The following is a 21435-nucleotide window of genomic DNA, read 5'->3' as shown; positions in this document are numbered from 1 at the left end:
GGAGAGAGGTCAGCCCCCTCTTCTCGTGGAAACACGTGGTCTTTCTGTGGTGCCCTGCTCTCCGGCACCCCTTCTGCCCACGTTCGCTGTCACCCACGTGGTCTGGCCCCGCTCCCTTCCTTCCTTCCGCCGGGACTGCTCCCGCTGAGGCCTGACGTCCTTGGTGTTGTGACCACTGCCAAGTGCATGATGGCCTCGCCGCCCTTCTCTGCAGAGTTTGCCTGCCGCCCCGGAGACTTTCTGCTACCGTGGTTCCTGTCGCCTCCTGGTTGGATGATCTTTTCTGTCTCCTCCACCTGGTGGTTGGCATTCCTTCGGGCTCCCACTGTGGCCCTGCCTTTCTTGCTTGTATCCTCTCCCTGGGGACTTCGTCCACTTCCAAGGTTGCATCTGTCACCTGGGTGCTGCTCTCTCCTGAATTAAGTTGTCTAGTCCAGAGAATTGTCCTAAGCGATAAATCCGTATTTCCGTTGCCCGGGAGACCTCTCTTGAAGGTCCAAAGGTACCTGGAATCCAACAGGGCAGAACGAAATTGCCTTCTGCTGTGAGCGGACTGCCGTCCCCTGTTGCCCACATCAGCATCCCAGGGTTGTCCCCCCTTCCTTACTTGCCTGGAGCTGATTGCCAGACTGGGCTGCCTCCCCACCTTGCCTGCCCTGGACCGGGCTCCCAGCATCTCTCTCAGCAGCAAGGCCCCTGGTGACCTGCCCTTGGCCACGACTTGACCCTCAAAGCCTCTGACCACACTGAACCTTCAGTGTCCGTCTCTCCTGCCTCTCGTTTCCTTGAGCTTAGAGCGCCTTCTTTCATCACCTCCTCTGCATGGCAGCCGATGACTTAGTCGTCCTTTCCAACTCTGCACATGTCACCTCATCCGGGAACACTTCTGTGACACCACCCTCGAATCGGGTCTGTGCAGCCCTCAGTGCCCTTAGAGCCCCCCTGCTCACCTCTTAAAACACCAGCTGCCCTGTAATAACCACTGTGATATCACCTCTGCCCCTGTGTCTCCCCCACCAAGGTCTGGCGCTCTCTTATTCCTGTGCATCAAAACAGTGCCATATGATTATTGAGTAATCAAGGAGGACTTCCTGGGAGAGGTGATTGTTAAGTGGCATTTTGTAGGCAGCCGTAAAATGGCGCGAAAAGGAGGATATAGTGAACTGGGTAGAGTGTGCGGGTGGGTGGGTGGTCTCAGACTCTGACTTCTTCAGGAGTAGGGAAGACAGAGAAATGACTATATTTAATTGGCGGGACGGAGGGTGGGGGACACCGGCAGAAGGCACGCCTCAGTGACTGGCATCGCAGTCTGGAGAAAGCACAGGGGTTTGCTGTTGCTGGTTTCAGGTGGCAGGGCCGGGGTGGGGGGTGGAACCGTGTGGTACAGATGGAGGGAGGCAGTTGGGATAGAGCCGCTGGTGGGCTCCTTTAGAAACCAGCAGGTGGGGTGTGACTTTGCCCACCCTCCCTGGCACGACTCCCAGGTGTCTTGGAGGCGCTAGGCCTGGAGGTGCTCACTCACAGGCTGCCGGGCCGGCCCCGGAAGCCACGGGTGGGCATGTTGGACCAGAGACACAGGAAGCAGGGACGCCCTTCCCTTTTCTTCTCTGAGCCCTCCTGAATGGATGGAGCCCACCGTCCCTGTCGGGGGAACCGGGTCCAAGGCGGACGGGGTGTTTGAGACCACAGGTGAGATGAGTCCTATTGTAGTCCCTTCCAAGCCAAGGAATTACAGACTTGAGCCTCCATGTGAATAAGACGCAGGTAAACCCAGCACGCTGGGTGGGGATCAGGCGTCTGTGTAGATGCTGGTAGAGGAGGTGCTGGTGGCCGTTTCGGCCACAAGAGGGCGCACAGGCTCCAGGAACGGTTTCTCAGGGCTGGCCAATAAGGTGTCCAGGAGGGGTGGCTAGCTGTGAGAGCATTGGCTGCAGATGGGACACCGGGACTCAACTCTCACCTTTCAGAATCACTGTCATTGTCCCTAGCACGAGGGCCATTCGTGGGTTCATTGATGTAAGAAGCATTTGCCGAGAACCTGGGGTGGAGGTGGGGCCGGCTCTGAGCCAGCGGGCTCTGGGGACGTAGAGTCAGACAAGCCCACGTGGATGTTGTGGGGGAGCAGACAGTCAGGGCAGGGAGTCTGACCGTCAAAACAGCAGTCTCCGTGTGGCGTGTCTGTGCTGTGACAGAGGGACATGCCGAGTGCAGTGGGGGCGAGTGTTGATTCTGCTTGCGACTTGGGAAAAGGCTTCCCGCTGTGGGTAGTATTTGCTGTGGGTCTTGAAGAGTGAGTAGGAGTTCATCAGGCCAAAAAGTTAGGGAAAAGGCAGTCCCGGCAGGGGAATGTCGTGAGCCGGGGCCTGGAGGCAGGAACCCAAGCTGGCTAGGCATGTGAATGTCCGCTGGGAGGAGGCTGGCTGGCAGAGGGTGTTGGCTACTGGGTTGGGGGCGAGATGGGGAGGGAGGAGTCTGGGCAGATCCAGGTTGTGTGGGGCCAGAAGCTTCGAAGGTTTTGGAGGCTTCTTGGAACACGAACACCAAACTGGGCAGAGGGGCTTGGAAGGGTGCACCTAAGCGAGAGATCTGAGGCTTAAGCTTATTAGCTGCATGGAAAATCCCCCTGTGCGTGGGAGACACATCTGTGACATCTTCCCTGCCTCCTTTTAGATTTCCTGCCTGCCCTCAGCAGCTGGCTTCCCTCGGGCAGCAAAGAGTTTCTGCTTTCTCCCTCCCTTCACGGGTGCCCCGGAGCCTCCGGCAGTGGTTCGGGACCAGATTCACGAAACCAGAGTCTGGGGCTCTCCTGGAGGCAGGGAGGCCGCACTGCTCTGCTGGGGGAGGGGGCTGGGGATGGCTTTTCACACCCAGTCTATGCAAATAGTGGCCCACAATTTTTCCACGGGGCTTCTGTAACTCTGTCCAGGTTAACACCTTAAATAATTCACAGGTGTGGAGCATTTTCTGTGGCCCAAGCACTTTTCACACCTCACCGCACCCGGGTGAAGGGCAGGTAAACCGTTCCCGCCGCAGAAGGCTCATGATTGGCCCAAGGGTACCTGGCGTGCTGTACCCTGGCGGGTGGACCTCACGCTCGGCGCCCTCGCTGCTTCACCCTGTTGCCTCTGGCTCGCTGTCAGCTCGACAGATACTTAACCCCGAGATCGCTCTTCTTGGGCACCTGCACAGGGCAATGATTCACCATGGAAGTGAAACCACAAATGATGTGGCTGGCTGTGATACTCTCCTGTCTTGCTGTGGTTTGATGGTAAAGGCATACGCACAGGTAGGGTGGAGCTTGACCGCCTTTCTGACCCTGTCTGTGTCGACACGGTGGTGAGAGCACGTTCTCACCTTTACCCCCTTCCTGGGCTGATGGGAGCGCTCACACCTGGGTGACCTCTCCATCTCAGGCTGTCACCCGTGCAACAGATCTCTGAGACTCAGCACTGATTTGCAAGATTGCCTAGGTGGCTTGAAGCCTGTATTTAATTTGGGCGTCTCAGCCAGGGCAGGGCCAGGAGAGGGGTGGCTGCTAATTCCAGCGGCTTTCATCAAGCAAGCAGTACTAAGCATCTGCTGTGTTAGACACTGTGCGAGCCCCGTCGGGATAGAGCTGAATCAGCCGCACCTTGTCCTCGCAGCTCGCTTCGGCATCTGCCTGTTCCGGGTACGGAACTGGGCGGGGAGACGGGAACATGGACGAGCAGCCAGCCATGTGTCTGTGCACGAGAAGCTCACGGAATATTTCAGGGTGTCAGCAGAGAAGAGGAAAAGGCCTGACATCATCTCTACAAAACTGGGAAGGACAGTTTCCCTGCTTCTGGTGCCATCAGCTTCAGTGAAAAGCAGTGGCTTTGACCTGCCCTGATTCTTGGTCCCAGACACAGGCAGAGATGAGCCTCTGACCATCTTCACAAAAATGTAGAGTAGAGCCTTCTCTCTCTGTCTCTCTCCTGCTTCCCCTGATGGCAAGGATCAGAAATGGTGGAGTATGTGGAGTCTAAGCGTATTTCTGCTCCTGGACAAGTTCTTTGGCAGGGACTTAAGGAAATAGGGTGGGAATGGGTCAGGGGAGGTCAGTGGAGACATTTTCTCCAAAGGCTGCACAAAGGTTTGGGAGCCTCTGGTGTGGGGTTTAGTACACATCAGGGTGGGTAGGGCTACAAGAGAGAGAAAAGGGGGGGGGAATCACCCAAGGATTCAAGTGTTTCTAGATGCTTCAAGGCCAGATGCAGAAAGCCCCAAAGCCTCCGAACCTGCAACCGTACAAAACAGCCCGAGTTTAGTGTACTGTCTGCAACATGCACGACTCAGCCTGTGCTGTGGCCAGGAAGCAAGAGGCTTGGGTGATAAGGATCACCTCTGAGGCTAGAGGACCCCTGGGGTGCTCAGAATGAGTACCTGCCTCTGTGTGTGTGTCAGCTGTCTCCCCTCCTCCCTTCTCCCCCTAAACATCTGGCAGACATCGACAAGAAGAGTCAAAGAGTGAAAGCCTCCTTGCCCTTGAACTTTCCCAGAAGCTGCGGGAGCCTGGAGACAGCAGAGGTGGCTGATGGTCGGTATGAGTGGCTGAGAGCCAGCGCTCTAGCTCCCCTGGGCTGTGCATGACTTCTGGTCTACTCGAGCAGGGGCCTGGCTTTGGGCAGGGGCCTCAGCGCAGGTACCCCTGGCTGGCCCTGCAGCACCTGCTCTTTGCAGGCTTTGGAGCTTTGGGACCTCTGGGGCCACCCCATGCCTAGGGATAATACTTGGGAGAAAGAAAATGCTGTGTGATTTCCCAAAGCCCTTTTGTCTTCCCTCGTATGAGTCTCTCAACAGTGCCACAAGGCATATATATATCAGTTATTAGCTCTTCATTTGACGGAAGATGAGCTTGAAGTTCCCAGTGGCTCACCCAGGATTGCACACTACTGTGTGCTGGGGCTCCAGGGCGCGTCCCTCGGAAGGTAAGCTCTGTGCTCCGTCTGGGACTCTGAATGGACTTTACAGAGCCTCCCTAAACCCTTTGCTCCTGAGAAGCCTGGGTCCTCCAGTCCCTAGAGACCCTGATGCAGCAGAAGGTAGTGTGAACTCAGTGGGACGGGTGCCCCCAACAACTCCTCAAGCCCTCCCTCCCTGCCTCCCTCCCTCCCTCCCTCCCTCCCTCCCTCCCTCCCTCCCTCAGCATCTGGTCGGGGAGATACAGTTTACGCAGAGGAAGTGTTGACGGCAATCCGGGCAGGTGGAGTCAGATCCTGCCCGGTTTTTGATCCCACCTCCCACCCATAAGCCATTTTGAGTATACACTTGGGTATTTATGTATTTATAAATTATATTTGGATTATGCTCTAGTATAAATGGCCATTAATCACACACACACACACACGCACACACGGGAGAAAGATGGGACAAACCTGCAAGAATACAGGATTACAGCCTCCTTTGAAACGCTCCCAGAGGGCGAGGGTGGTTTACCTTCACTCTTTGTGGACTGCCCTCTCGGCCACCCCCCGCCCCAGGCCAGAGCTGTTCCCTTCTCTGGCTCACCGTGGCATCATCCCCATTAATGCCAGGGCAGTGGCCACACTCCTGCCCTTGAGGTAGGGCTCTCATGTCCAGAGCCTGCTAACAGCATCAGGGAGACACTTGTCTCCTGTTGCCCCAAAGACTGCTGCTTGCAATGTCCCATGGAAAGTTGAGTGAAACGGCACTGTTTTTTTTTTTTTAAAGCTAAAATAATACTTGTTACAAAAGTAGCACATTATGATTATTGACAAAACTGCTGTGGTTTTTACTTGTTCTTTTTTGCAGCTCTTCAGCTTGGAGGCAGGCATGAGTTGTGGGCGGAAGGAAATGTGAGGGGTGGTTTCCCCTCCCTAACCTTACCCAGGGCCTGTGGCGTATTGTTCCTTGAGGACATTTTCCTTCCCAGAGGGCATCTCTCTGTCTTCTGGGCTGGCCTGGTGTTCGGCCATTACTCATAAGCTTAATCCAGACCTGTGGTTTTCCAGCCACTTTGTCACCTGTGCCTTACCCCCAAGCCACTTGTACTGTTGTTTATTTTTTTTCTTAAACCTGGCTCACTTGCAAGAATTGAATCTCTTGTTTCTTGAAACTTGTCCTAAGTCACGAAATGCACAAAATCCAGATCTGCTGTGCTTAATTTCTCTTCTTAAACACATTAAGATACATGCACGACTATTAAAAACATGGCACCAGGCACCGGCATGATCTCCTCCTGATCGCCCGTGGTGCACCCACGCTCTGGGGAAGACCGATGTGGAGGGGCGGTGGGGGAATCCTTGGCCAGGTTCCGTCTGAACCCGACAGCCACCTCCTAAAAGACCGTTGACAAGTCTTGAAACACTCAGGGATGCTGTCGCCATTCCACACGTCCCAAGACACAGACCCTGTCCAGCAAACCTTAGGCACTAAAACTGGTGCCCCGGGGTGGGGGTGGAGGGCTACAGTGATCCCCAGCTCACGGCAGTCATTTACTTAAGCTGATGTAATGGCACCTTGGCCTTGAGTCCCCTAAGGTGAGTGACCACAGCTTATACCTCAAACTGGCTGAGACTGGCTGCAGATGTATGATGTATGCCTCCCCCAGATGATGTTTTGGCTCTACTGAGACACCGTCAAGGCTCTGTTCGGACCACAAGAGCTTCTGGGTGTCATTTGTCACGAAGGCCCTAGAATGTCAACCTTACCACCCTAGCTCAGGGCCAGGGCTCCGTCTATGTTTTCTCTGTCATCAGATACCCATTGGATCCCTTCTCTCAAGATCGCCACGTGAGGAAGTGGGGGCTAGCTCTCAGTAGTCTGCGTGCTCCTAACGTTCGCTTATTAGAAGTGGGGCTGGCTTCTAACTTTCTCATTGACTTTATCTTGCTCAGAGAAGTATTAAAACCAAGTATTCTTGGGACTAGAATCTATCAAGACACCTAAATAGCTGTTTATCTTAAAGGCTCACTGAAAACAATACATTTACAAACCTAAACACCTTTGTGTCCAACCTTAAGTATATTCACTATGACTTTCTCACCTTCTTCCTCTTCGGTGTGAAGTAACCAGAACGATTTTCTTTGGGAACCCCCTATGCCCTCATATAATAGACTTTGGTGGACCCATCGCGCTGTCCTTCACACCCAAATGGTGGCAGTCTGCCTATAAGAGAGTTCCCTTGGGGGCTTATTGAAAATTACTGATTCCTGGGCTCCCACTCCGCAGAGTTCGAGTAGACAGGTCTGGAATGGGTTCCAGGTAGCTCCATTCTTGGAAGGATCCTTAGGGGACTCTGAAGCATTTGGGGGCACCTGCTCTCCACTTGCCCTGACTTGCCTAAATTTTGGAGAGAGCTTGACTCAAGCCTTAAGCTGGGCTCTGTGTTACACAGGGGTGTATTGAGGCCCAGGGCTGAGTAGGCAGGGAACCAGCTGATATCAAGATTGCATTTCTGCCTGGGCAGTTGGTTACCAGGACTAAGAAGCTGTTGAGGTTTCCTCCTCCATAAACCCTACCATTACCATAAAGGGTGATGGTTATCTTCCTGTGCGCTTTGGAAAGAGACTGTATCCATCTAATCTAAGAGTGCCATCAAATCATGTGGCGTCACTTAAAGAGCAAGGGCCCCACCGCTCAGCCTTGTTGTAGGTCCTGCGAGATGGTGATGCGTCTGGAGACCATTTCTGCCTACCCTCGTTCTTATAGTGGAATCAAAGGCAGGCTTTTGAACAATGTCGTCGGATGGTGATTGCTGTGTGGGCTCATGTGGCTTGGTGCCTAGCTGATTTCTGTCCTGGGGGTCAAATGCAAAGATAGATGAGTGCAAAGCTGCTCACTCTAATGCTGTTCTAGATTTGACCTTCCGAAAGAAAGTAACATACTGAATATCTATTAGGTATCAGTCCGTGTATGTATCCTACTACCCCCCCATTCTCCCACATACCTCCTTTCAATCTCCACAATAGCCATTGGAAGTTAATATTTTTATGTCCACTTTGATACAGGCAAGGATTGAAACTTGATCTTGTTCAAAGTAACAGTGTTTCACTCTGCAGATGGCCTGGTTCTCTCACGCCATAATGTCATATCACTAAAGCGAGTACTCTGGTGGCCAAGAATTAGGAAGAGCCGTCTGAAATCTGCTGTCTGCTCATTCGGGCCACTGGATCAAAAGAATGGGAGAAAGGTTAAAGTTTGAGGGGCAGTAAACGTATCATTGTGTTTTTTTTTTTTTTAATTAAATTTTAAGAACAGTTTTAGGTTCCCAGCAAAATTGAGAGGAAGATACAGAGATTTCTCATAAACACCGGTGGGGACACTTGCAGAGCTTTCTGTAATATTAACACCCCAGAATGCTACATTTGTTACCACTGATGAAGCTACATTGATGCATCATCATCCCACAGAGTCCATAGTTTATACTCCATAAGCATTTCTTTTGTAAAAAATAAAAATGGTATGAAATTGCTGATATCTGTTCTTGACTTACAAAAATGGCAATTTTATGTGGTTCACTTAATACAAAGGCAACGTTGAAAATCTCTCTTCACTCCTACCCCTACCCCACTCCCACACAATTAGAGGGTCCTTTCTGTGTGTGCATGCACACCAGTGTGTGTATAAATAGGATCATACTGTATCCTTTTGCGACTTGGATTGGTCTTTTAAAAATGGAATTGACTTTTTAATTTGGCTTTAATTTGGAGTAATTGACGTAAAAAAGAAATACAGCTGACCCTCGACCAACACAGGTTTGACCTGCCTGTGTCCTCTTATATGCAGATTTTTTTCTTCTCCTGCCAAAAGCTATACTGTTTCCATTTGGTTTATGGCTTGGGCAGGGCTAGAAAGCTGCCTAGCGGCTGCGGGCAGAGGCTCTGGCAAAAGCCCCCACACCAGGGGGTGCAGAAGGGCCCCTCAAAAGCCGTGGGCTCCGGGGGCTGCCCAGGGGGCAGGAGGGTGAGTCTCTGGAAGAGGCGCTGCGCAGCCCGGGCCCCGGAGCTCAGGCAGATGCACCCCATCTTCCTGACGAGGTTCACCTGCTCCTCTAGGATCCGGTTTTCCGGCAAGACCCAGAGTGTGTGTGGGCGGGGCTTGCAGATCCAGAAGGGCCTGCTTCGGGGTTTTCTCCTGGGCTGGGGCGGCTTCCACGGAGTTCAGGGTTTGGCCCTGTCAGTCTTGGGAGGCTTCTGCTCGTCCTGGAAGAGGGCACAGCAGCGGTGCGGGGTTGGCATCGAGGGGCTCCCAGTGCCTTGGCGCTGGTCCTCTGCCCACTGGCGGAGGAAATGCCACATCGTCGCGGTGCGAATGGAAGCCCAGAGAGAGGTAGGGAAGGAGGCCCGCAAGATGCAGGTAGACCGGGGCTGACCATGGCTGGCACTTGGGTGGAATAATTCTGCAAATCTGGAAGCTCTTGTAGCAGGTGCAGATAAGGGGCAAAGCTCAAAATCTGGTGTTGGCTGGTCCCGGAGGCAGGGGGCAGTGAAGGTGGTGGGGAAGGTAGCTCCTATCGAGGAGGTTGGAGGGTGGTTGGAGGCTGGAAGAAGGGGCGTCCCTGGGTGGGTTCCGTCCAAATACTGTTGCAGCAAGAGACAGAACTGAGGGACCTAGGGTCACACTGTCTGTATAGGTTTGTTTGTTTGTTTATTGCTGCACCGTGCTGCAAATGTATTTTCCTTATGGTTTTCTTAACATTTTTCCTAAGCCGAGTTTATTGTAGGAATACAATCTATACATGTTATATAGAACGTGTGTATATATATGTAGATACATATGTACGTATATAACACATGTACAAAACGTGTTAATTATGTTATCGGTAAAGCTTCTGGTCAACTATAGGCTATTAAGTTTTGGCGGGGAGTCAAAAATTATACTTCGCACCCCTAGCCCTGAGGTTGTTCAAGGGTCGGGTGTAAATTTTAGGGTTCACAGTTCAGAATGAGTTTAAACAGATTGAGAGAAAAGAGCTGACGTTTGCATCATTTTATAGCATTGTTTGATAACAGGAACAATGGAAAAAAGTGGGGGGCACTCTGGGTTCCAAATGCGAAGTGTAGGCTCCATAAAACTTGACGTATGGGGAAGCAAAGGGAACCAGATTTACCAGAAGTCCACGGACGTCTACACATCTCGTTTTCTATTGCCAAAGCTGTACCCTGGCTGCCCTTTGTGGCTGCTTTCACCGTTAATCCGAGTACCGAAGCCTGGGTCTTGCCACTAGGGTTCATTATAACGAAATTTTGAATTTTAACTCTTCGGTCTGATTTTGTTTGATGCGGTTGCTAATTTTACTCTTTGTTTTTAAGCCCCTGGCCGCAGGAAGCTAAAACCTAAAGAGACCCAACTACCTGTTAGAGCTTCCCTCTAATTGATCAGATTGGAATTTTTTTTTTTTTTTTTTTTTTGGTCAAAATAAATTGGTAACTGGGAGTTGGAGGAGAATCTGGAGGGGAAAATCATGGTGTAGGGGGGTGGGCTAACCATTTGCAAACTTGGGTGGTTTTGGGTCGATTCATCTGCATGGTTTAGGGAGCACTGTGTTGCATAAAGAGTCATGGCTGCGTCTCCCCAATCCCGGCAGCTTTCCCAGTGACCGGCACACCTCTTTCTAGAACATGAGCAGGTGGGACCCTAACTGTAAGGATTTTGGCACCTCGGCCTTTTGCATGGGCTCTAAATGTTACGTGCCTGCACGATACCTGGATCATACACAATCCATGTTAGTGCCTTTCTTCGAGTTTAAGGATTTAGGGAGCTCTTCTTTCCAGCTGCGAGAGGGCATAATTAGAGGTAAACGTAAGCCGGCATTTCATTTTTTAAAAACAGCTTTATTTAGATGTAATTTACATAACATACAAGTCGCTGTTTTGGAGTATGTAACTCGGTGATGTTTAGTGTATTCACACGTATCTGCCACTATAGTCACAGTCGATTTTAGAACGTTTTCATCACTTCAAAAGACCCCCCCCCCCCCAAATCCCATACCCTTTATCTATAAACCCCCCTTACCTTCCCGTCCCTCCCACCTCGTACCCCTAAGCAACCAATGACTGGTTTCTGCCTCTGTGGATTTCCCTGTTCAAGACTTCTATATGAATGGAACTGTATAATATGGACTTTGGTGACTGACTCCTTTCCCTTGGTCTGTCCAAGTAGTTTATCACGTATCAGTACTTTATTCCTTTTTACGGCCAAATAGTATTCCATTGTACGGATATAACACATTATGTTTTTCCGTTTGTCGTTGGTGAACATCTGGGTTGTTAATGTCTTTCAGCTATTTTTTTTTAATTTTTTTTTTTCAACGTTTATTTATTTTTGGGACAGAGAGAGACAGAGCATGAACGGGGGAGGGGCAGAGAGAGAGGGAGACACAGAATCGGAAACTGGCTCCAGGCTCTGAGCCATCAGCCCAGAGCCCGACGCGGGGCTCGAACTCACGGACCGCGAGATCATGACCTGAGCCGAAGTCGGACGCTCAACCGACTGAGCCACCCAGGCGCTCCTCTGGTTACTAATTTTAATCTCTTCACTTGTCATGTCTACGTAGGTAGTCTACGTCTGTCTATTCAGGTAATCTATTTTTTCTCGAGTCAGTTTTAGAAGTTTGTGCCTTTCTAGGAATTTGTCCATTCCACCTAAGTTATCTAATTTGTTGGTGTACCGTTGTTCGTAGCATTCCTGTTAAGCCTTTTTATTTCTGTAATGTCAGCAGTAATGTCCCTTTGTTCATTTCTGATTTTAGTCATTTGCGTTTAGTAATTGAGTAATTTTTTTGTCTTGGTTAATCTAGCTAAAGGTTTATCAGTTTTGTTGGACTTTTCAAAGAACCAACTTCTGGTTTCCTTTATAATGTCTGTTTTTCTATTTTCTATTTCATGAATTTCCTCCCTTCTGCTTGATCTAGGTTTAGTTTGTCCTTCATTTCCACTGTCTTAAAGTGGAAGAGTAAGCTATTAATTTGAGATCTTTCTTCTTTCTTAAAGTATGCATTTACAACTGCAAAATTCCCTCTAATCACTGATTCCGCTGCACCCCGTAAGTTTTGGTATGTTGTGTCTTTATTTTCATAAATAATTGTTCTATCCAGTATTGAAAGGAGGATGTTGAAGTGTTCAACTATTACTGTTTAGTGGTCCATTTCTCCCTTCATTTCTTCCAGTTTTTTACTTTATGTATCTTGGTGCTCTGTTATAATTATTATACCTTCCTGATAGATTGACCCTTGGATCATTACGCAATGTCCCTCTTTAGTAATGTTTTTAAGTCTATTTTATCTGATATGAGTATAGCTATTTCAGCTTTCTTTCAGTTGCTCTTGGTACGATCTTTTTCCATCCTTCTGTATTCCACTCTTTGTTTCTTTAAATCGAAATGCTATCTCCTGTAGACAACGTTTAGTTGAACCATGTTGTATTTTTAAGCCAGTCTGACAATTTCTGCCTTTTCCTTTGATTGTTTCATCCACTCCTCTTTTTTTTTTTTTAATTTTTTTTTTTTCAACGTTTATTTATTTTTGGGACAGAGAGACACAGAGCATGAACGGGGGAGGGGCAGAGAGAGAGGGAGACACAGAATCAGAAACAGGCTCCAGGCTCTGAGCCATCAGCCCAGAGCCTGACGCGGGGCTCGAACTCACAGACCGCGAGATCGTGACCTGGCTGAAGTCGGACGCTTAACCGACTGCGCCACCCAGGCGCCCCTTTAATTTTTTTTTAAACGTTTATTTTTTTTGGGACAGAGAGAGACAGAGCATGAACGGGGGAGGGGCAGAGAGAGAGGGAGACACAGAATCGGAAACAGGCTCCAGGCTCCGAGCCATCAGCCCAGAGCCTGACGTGGGGCTCGAACTCACGGACCGCGAGATCGTGATCTGGCTGAAGTCGGACGCTTAACCAACTGCGCCACCCAGGCGCCCCCATCCACTCCTCTTTAATGCTGTTATTGATACAGTTGGATTTATGTCAGCCCTTGTACTTTTTGCTTTCTGTGTGGTTTGTGTCTCTTTGCTTATCTAGTCCTCCTTTACTGCTTCCTTTTGCACGAAATGGATATTTTCTAATATAGCGTTTTAGTTTCTTTAATGTTTTTTCACTATTTAAAATTCTTTTTAATGTTTATTTTTGATAGAGGCGCGAGTGACGAAGGGGCAGAGAGAACGGGAGACACAGAATCCCAAGCACGCGCCGGGCTCTGAGCTGTCAGCACAGTGCCTGACACGGGGCTTGAACTCATGAGCTGTAAGATGACCCCAGCCGAAGTCAGATGCTTACCTGAGCCACCCAGGCGCCCCTGTTTTTTCAGTTTTTTAAAGTAGTTGCTCTAGGGTTTACCATACACAGTTTAGCTCACCAGAATCAGTTTCAGATTTACACTAGCTGAATTGTAGTGACATACTACATTTCTACATACTGCATAGAAACATTATTTCTATATAGCTCTATTCCATTTTCCCCACTTTTGTGTATTATTGTTATACCCATCACATCTATTAACGTTACAAACCCAAGTATATGTTGTCATGTTACTTTACTAATTGCAGTAATTTCCTTAGCCCAATATAGCTTTGCTCCCACCCATCTCCTTCGTGTTGTTATTGACAAATATTACATTTCTGTATGTTACAGGCCCAACATGTTAACTCCTACAGTTCCTTTTCAATTAGTTAAAAGAAGGAAGGAGAGAAATGTGCACTTACACTTTAAACATAATTACCTTTATTCGTGCATAATTAACTTTGTTTTCTTTGTGTGGAGTCACATAATCATGTAGGCTCATTTCCTTGCAGCCTGAAGAACATCTTTTAATAGTTCTTGTAAGGTGGGTGTGCTAATGACAGATTGTCTTAGCTTTTGTTTATCTGGGAAAATCCTTACTTGGCTTTCATTTTTGAAAGATAGATTTACCAAATATAGGATTCTTGGCTGATGCTTTTCTTGCTTTGAACAGTTTGAATATTGTTATTTCACTGCTTCTGGCCTTCCTTGCTTCTACTGAGAAGCTAGCCGCTAATCTTTTTGGGAGTCCTTTGTAGGTGACGAGTCATGTTTCTCTTGAGGCTTTCAAGATTTTCTCCTTGTTTTTGACTTACAGCCTTTTTTTTTTAATCATAGCATATTTGTGGATCACTTGGTGTTTATCATATTGGGGTTTATTGGGTTTCTTAGATATATAGATTATTTTTCTTTTTTTTTTTTTTTAATGTTTATTTACTCTTGAGACAGAGGCAGAGCGTGAACAGGGGAGGGGCAGAGAGAGAGGGAGACACAGAATCGGAAACAGGCTCCAGGCTCTGAGCCGTCAGCACAGAGCCCGACGCGGGGCTCGAACTCACGGACCGTGAGATCGTGACCTGAGCCGAAGTCGGACGCTTAACCGACCAAGCCACCCAGGCGCCCCGTATAGATTATTTTTCAATAAACTTGGGAATGGGGCGCCTGGGTGGCGCAGTCGGTTAAGCGTCCGACTTCAGCCAGGTCACGATCTCGCGGTCCGTGAGTTCGAGCCCCGCGTCAGGCTCTGGGCTGATGGCTCAGAGCCTGGAGCCTGTTTCCGATTCTGTGTCTCCCTCTCTCTCTGCCCCTCCCCCGTTCATGCTCTGTCTCTCTGTCCCAAAAATAAATAAACGTTGAAAAAAAATTAAAAAAAAAAAAATAAACTTGGGAAGTTTTTCTGCCATTATGAAAAAAAATGTTTTCTTTGCTTTTTCTCTCCTCTCATCCTTGTTCTTCTATTACATGTATGTTGATGCACTTTTTGGTGTCTTCTATTTCTCTGGGCGTAGTTCATACTTCTTCATTCTTTTTCTTTCCTGTTTTTCAGCTTGCGTAATCTCTACCAATCTCGCGATTCATGTTCTTTAATTCTTCTGCTGGTTTAAGTCTGCTGAGCCCTTCTCCTGAACTTCTGATTTCAGTTTTTGTACTTTTCACCTCCACAATTTCAGTTGGACTCTTTTTTTTATATAGTTTCTGTTGCCCTATTAGTATTCTCTATATTGTGTGGCATCGTTATCATCCTTTACTTTTTATTTTTACAGTTGTATTTATTTAGAGAGAGAGATTGGGTGAAGTGCAGAGGGACAGAGAGAGAGAATCCCAAGCAGGCACCTCGCCATCAGCAAGGATCCCCACACAGGTCTCGAACTCAGGAACCGTGAGATCGTGGCCTGAGCTGAAACCAAGAGTTGGACGCTTAACCTACAGGAGTCCCTATTTCTTTCTTTATTTCTTAGTGATTGGCTGGATTATTTGAGTGAAGCCTGTTTTTCCCTGCTAGCGTCCAGCCTCTGATGCCATTTGCTCCTCAGGGAGACACGGCTTCGAGCACAACCACAGTTACCCTGGGATGACTGGTGTTTATAACGCTCTCTTCCTCGCTTTTCTTGACCACGCCCAGCTGTTCAGCTCCACTCAAGGCTGGTTGATGGCTCTGTTGTTTTCAACACGCTCAGAGGTGTAAATTGCCCTACAAATGAATCCAATCAAATTGTGGCTCCTTGGAAGGAATAGTTTCTGAGGTCTGTGTTTGAAATATGTTTGGGCCCCGCAAAGGTTTCTCCCAGCTGTCAGTCCTGCAGGCTAGCTAGCCTGCGGTCAAGCTGTATTATCTTCAGTAAGTCCCTGAATCTCTCTCCATTTGCTTTTCTCTGCAGACTCCACTTGTGTAGAGAGCAGATCTTAGGTTTGAACTCCGTCAGGTTCTGCTGCAAAGGAAGTCTGCTCCCGTGGGCAGAATACTATGAGCTGTTTTATGCCCCCGCCCCCTGGGGAGAATCTGAGCCAAGGCTATGGAGCTGGGGATGGGGATGGGGACGATGGCGAATCCCTCTCTGAGCGCCACCTTGCCTCTGGGAGCCAAGCGCCAGCAGCCTGAGGTCCTCTTGGTTTGCCTCTCCTGGTGTGGAAGCTCTCCCTCAAAAGCTGAGCCAAGAGTAATCGGGGGATTGAGGTTTGAGGGTGACGGGTTCATGGGGTTCAGCGCTGACGGCCAAGAAAGAATTCTTGAAGATGTCTTTGGTGCAAAAAGGTGATTTTATTAAAGCACCGGGATAGGACCCGTGGGCAGGAAGAGCTGCCCTGGCGTTGTGTAGAATGGCTGGTTACCTACCGTGGACTTTGGGGGAAGTAAAGTCAAAAGAGAAGTTTCCAAAGAGTCTTTCATAGGCTACAGACTTACAGATGATTGGAGGCCTAGCTGTTGTCAAGCTCAGGTGGTTTTTCCCTCTAGCAAAGCATTAACAACATTAAGACAGTAGGGAGTCCTTGGAGAAACGTTCCACCCCATACTGGCTTCAAGTATTTGTCAACGGGGCTGCAGGTTATAAGAAACTTGAATTTTACCTGCTGGTTTCCTTCTTGCCTTTGTTCCCCCTGTCACTGTGGAGGGGTGATGTTGGGGCCCCAGGAAATTGAGTCTGTAGGTTTCTGGAGATTAGGCTATTGATAAGATTGCTGTTTTCTCGTAATTTGCCGAGGTATTTGTAAACTGGTGGAGACTGGAGTTTAACCGTTTGTTTTCGGTCCTTTCCTTTATGCTTGGGCAGCCAGGAGCACCTGAGGGATGTCACACATACCCCGCCTGGGGGGTAGGGGTGATGCCAGCTTGTGCTTGGCCCTCAGCTTGCCTTATTGTTCCTCATCAGGGCGCCCCCCCCCCCCCCCAAATTCTCAGCATGCCGTGCCCGTCCACTTCTCAACTGCACTCACCCGGAACTTAGCCTCAGCAACAGTGGCGAGGGACAGGATGAGAAGTGCTGAGGTCCTGTTCCTCCTGGGAGGAAAGCCCTCTAACTGGGCTCGATGGGAGAGGGAGCCCTATGTTCCTGGATGCAGCAGTCGGGTCTGGAGTGTCTGCTGAGCCGAGAGAGGGGAGGGAGGCAGTGGTCTTCGTTCAAATAGCACATATCGCTGCCTTTCTTATCAAATTTTTGTAGATTTTCTTGCGTAGATGTTTTGTCCTTGGCTGTTTGCCCTTAGAACCGTCTCCAGAGCTTTACATGTTTTTGTTTGTTGTTGTTGTTGTTTTAGTTTTTCATCAGTTTCATTGGAGAAGGAGCAGTGGATCTTCTCATGCTGTCAGGCTAGAATTTTCTGTCTCTAACTTCTTTATTCTGGAACAACCTTAAAGAGGCTGCTACAGAGCTCCTGGACCAAGGCAATCAAATACTGTTTTGGCCCAATCTAGTTTCCTAATTAACTGAACATAAGCCTTAATACGGTACCTCTTCCAGCAAAGCTACCTGTTCGACTGCTGGGTGTTCGGATTCCTGATTCCGTGTACTCCATAGCCCAGATGATAATTACTCAAGCCCCTCTCTGTCTGGTCTCCCTGCCTGTCTGTTTGCTCTCCCCTAATGTATTCTGCACACATCAGTCAGAATGGTTTTTAGAAAGAACAGATTTGGTTACGACCGCTTAATTACACCGCTTAAATGTTTGATTGGTTTCCCATCTTACACTAAAGTTCAGAATCCTTACCGTGTACTACAGGACCCCATTTATTTCTTCCATTTCCTCCTGTGCCCCTTTCTCTCTGTGCCCCACTTCCTGCTGCTTTTCTCCCCCCATCCCACACCAGCACATACTCTAGTCTCACAACTAGCCTTTCCAGTTTCTCTTGTGCACTTCCTTTGCTGTGTTCTAGTTCAGGCCCTTTGCACCCAGAGTTCTCTTTGCCTTAAGCTTCTCTTAACTTCTGATTCAGTCTTGCTTGAATGTCACCTCCTCTGAGGAGGCTTCCCTCACCTCCCAGAATAGCTCAGGTTCTCCTGTTCTGATGGCATTCTGACACACCATATTTCCTAGAATGTGTGTTTTTGATCAACTGATTACTAGGATGGTTATTTAGCCTACGTCTTCCCTGTAGAACACGAACTCGTGAAAGCAGGGATCCTGTCTGTCTTGACCACTCTATGCCCAGTGCCCCTGGCACAGAGTAGGGACTCCATAAATACTGTTGAGTGTGGGAATGAATGCTGTATGGGGGTGGAGAATGCCAGGTATGGGAGGGTGGTCCTGGGGCTTGACGTAGAGCTTGATAGGGGACCAGGAGAAAAGTTCAGAAGAACGCTCCTTGCCACTTCATGACTGCAACCTGGTCTTACCCAGGGTCTTCTACCCTTGACACTGTGGTCCCTGAGCCTGCTTTCACTCAGATTTGGAATCGTGAGGTGGGGAATATAGATTGAGACAGTGATGATTTTTATTAAAAAAAAGTAAACAACAACAACTATAATTGCTACTTTTAAGTGTGCTCTTTGTGATAGACATAAATTATTTCAAAGCAATCTATATTAATTTCAGGCAGTAGGCACTTTTATTTCCATTGGGTAGATAAATAAACTAAACTTTGGAGACATTAAGGACCTGGCTCAAAGACACATGATGAGTAGAGATTCAAACTCATGTCTGTTAGGCACCAGCAGTCAAATTCTTAACCTCTGTTCTGTATTGCCAAGGGACTCTAGAGTTCTGTAAGTGATTTCTTCTTGTCTGACGGTCTCCTGAAACTTATGTGAACTTTCATCTGAAGTGCCTTTTGAAACTTCTACCTGTAAGTGCCTCGAGAGAGGGAGGTTTTCTTTTCATCTCTTATCATGAGATCATTGAAAACTAAAATCTCTTCGAAGCTTTCTGTGTTTGAGTAGACTTTCTCACTCTAGACTTTCTTGATTTTACACGGACGTTATCAGGAAGCCAAACACAACAAAAACAGTAGGAAAAGCCCCTTGACTGTACTAATAAGGCAGCACGTAAACAAAGGTGGAAGAGAACACGCAGGGGTTTTGTCTCATCTAAGCCCTATTTAAACTTACTACCTCTAAAATCTTTTAAGTTGGGAAAATGCTTCTCAAAGGTCTTAGAACCAAAAGGAGGGTAGGTTTGAAACCCTATCTACAGGATGAGGTTTTGGGGAGATAATCAGTGAAAGCACAGACTTAAATTAATAAATGAGAGGGTTGGGGCACCTGGGTGGCTCTCAGTTGGTTAAGCGTCCGACTTCGGCTCAGGTCGTGATCTCACGGTGTGTGGGTTCGAGCCCCGCGTCGGGCTCTGTGCCGACAGCTCGGAGCCTGGAGCCTCCTTCGGATTCTGTGTCTCCCTCTCTCTCTGCCTTCCCGTGCTCGCAGGCTCTGTCTTTCTCAAAAATAAATAAATTAAAAAAAAGAGGCTTCTTTTCTTAGCAACGTGGTAACTGCCCTGAAGTCCTCACGTTCTAGAATCCTTGCTAACTGGTCACTGGGAGAAATTCCTCAGATAGATCTTTAAATTAAAAAGCCAAAATTAAATAAAACACCGGGTAAAGTCTTTCTGCTGCCAAAATTGTTCAAAACTTGACTCAATTGAAGATGTCTGATCCTTGTTTAAACTTCACCCTAATTACAGACACTTTTAAAAGTGTATGCGTGCCAGTGCTTAACATATTTATTCATTCATTTGAATGCATAAAAATAGAAACAAAAATGGCGCATCATCTCACTTTCCAGAAGACTTCTCCTGTTGTTGTTTTTTTTTCTAAATTAGACTAATATACATACCTGGTAATAAAACGTAAACCATCCAGGAAGATATAAAAAATAAAAGCATCTTCCCACCATCACCCAGTCTCTCCACCAGGTCACCCCATTATTTTTCTTCTGCATCTCTCCAGAAAAACTGTGTGTACCTGTGTAACAAAATATATTCTTGCGAAAAGTAGACCAAAAATTTATAAATGTACATGTGCAAATGTATGTACAAAGTATACACACGTAAGAAAAAATATATTCCTTTGAAAATCAAAATATAGGGGCGCCTGGGTGGCGCAGTCGGTTGGGCGTCCGACTTCAGCCAGGTCACGATCTCGCGGTCCGTGAGTTCGAGCCCCGCGTCCGGCTCTGGGCTGATGGCTCGGAGCCTGGAGCCTGTTTCCGATTCTGTGTCTCCCTCTCTCTCTGCCCCTCCCCCGTTCATGCTCTGTCTCTCTCTGTCCCAAAAAAATAAATAAACGTTGAAAAAAAAAATTAAAAAAAAAAAAGAAAATCAAAATATATAAATATATTTGTACAAATATATGTGTGAGACATATACATAGACATGCCACATTCTTTTAAATTTTGCTTTTTCATTTTTAAAATGCCTTGGCGATCTTATAAACCAGTAAATAGAGGCCAACTGTGTTTTTAAAATTTTTAACTATTTTTCGACATGATTACAAGCTTATAGGAAAGTTGAAACTAATATACCGACATATGAAGCAAATCACAACTTTTTCCCTGAATGGTTTGAGAGTAAGTTACTGACCTGATGCCCCCGTCACAACTGAATACTCTAGAGTATGTTTTCCTGCAAAGATGCTTCCCTACATAACCATGATACAGTGAGTGATCAAAATCAGGAAAGTAGTATCAGCATTAATTACTTTTGTCAGATGATTCCGGTTTTGTCTGTTGCTCAACCATGGCTTTAATAGCAGGAGGACCCAGTTCAGAATCACAGGGTGCGGTTAGCTGTCCTGTCTCTGGTAAACTGCTTCAGTCCGGAGCATGCCTCTTGCATTTTGTGACTGTTACACTTGACAATTGCAGGCCAGCTCTTGGGTAAAATGCCCTCCATGTAGGTTTGTGTGTGATGTCTCTTTGTGATTAGACTCCGGCTCCGCATCTTTGGCAGGAAGGATGCACCGTGTGTGTGTGTGTGTGTGTGTGTGTGTGTGTGTGTGTGTGTGTGTGAGATTGCTGATGATGTTTGCTTTATCGCTTGATTAGAGTGGTGTTTGCCAGGCTTCCCCTCTTTAAAGTTACTCCTCTTTCTCTGTAATTAATAAGTATTTGTGAGGAAGGACTTTGAAACCGTGTACATATCCCGTTATGCACTAAACTTTTAATTAATTAGTTAATATCTATATGGATGTAGGTTTCTGTGTTTTTCAGGGGGTTGTTACTGCTATTATTTCTTTTGATGCTCAAATTTTCACGATTTGGCCAGTAGAAGCTGGCTTATGTGTCCCCTCCCCTTTTTAAAAATAAGCTCTACATTCAAGGTGGGGCTTGAACTCACGACCCTGAGAACAAGGGTTGCAAGTGCTCCTGCTGAGTCAGTCAGGTACCCCTGTCCAGGTCCTTTTGACACGTCCCAGTTATTCTTTAGGCCCTTTTCTTTTGTGGGGAAGCAGGAGACCAGAAGATTTACAAGTTGGTCCTGTACTTTGCATGCCAGCCCTGGAATCAGCCTTTTATCCAAAGAGCCCTGCTTTCCTAGAGCACAGACTGGTATTTAGAAACCAAGATTTTGGTGTTAGATGTGTTCATTGATATCGGGGCACTGCTGTTCTCAAGCCCTCTTAGAGGACAGAGCTACATACGTACGCATTTCCATTTATTTCTGTATCTTTTCGTATGTAGAAAATCTGAATTTGTATCCATAGCTCCAGTTCAGCACAGCACCAGAGGGTGCTGAGAGATTT

The 21435-nt window shown here is 47.7% G+C and overlaps 1 protein-coding gene across 2 annotated transcripts in view; it reads left to right on the top strand.

The window, feature by feature from the left end:
- Positions 1-21435, top strand: part of SMIM35 (small integral membrane protein 35) — a 45380-nt gene that overhangs the window by 12592 nt on the left and 11353 nt on the right. Inside the window, exon 1 of one of the 2 annotated variants that reach the window (XM_047878904.1) lies at positions 9192-9312. The exons of the other annotated variant lie outside the window; for it this stretch is intronic. Within the exon in view, the coding sequence (XP_047734860.1) occupies positions 9273-9312 (40 nt within the window). The 5' untranslated portion in view covers positions 9192-9272. Of the gene's footprint in view, positions 1-9191; positions 9313-21435 lie in introns of those variants that run through there. 2 annotated transcript variants of the gene reach the window in all.

Source organism: Prionailurus viverrinus, chromosome D1, assembly GCF_022837055.1.
Source record: "Prionailurus viverrinus isolate Anna chromosome D1, UM_Priviv_1.0, whole genome shotgun sequence".
NCBI classification, from domain to species: domain Eukaryota; kingdom Metazoa; phylum Chordata; class Mammalia; order Carnivora; family Felidae; genus Prionailurus; species Prionailurus viverrinus.
This window is presented reverse-complemented; position numbering and strand designations above follow the sequence as displayed.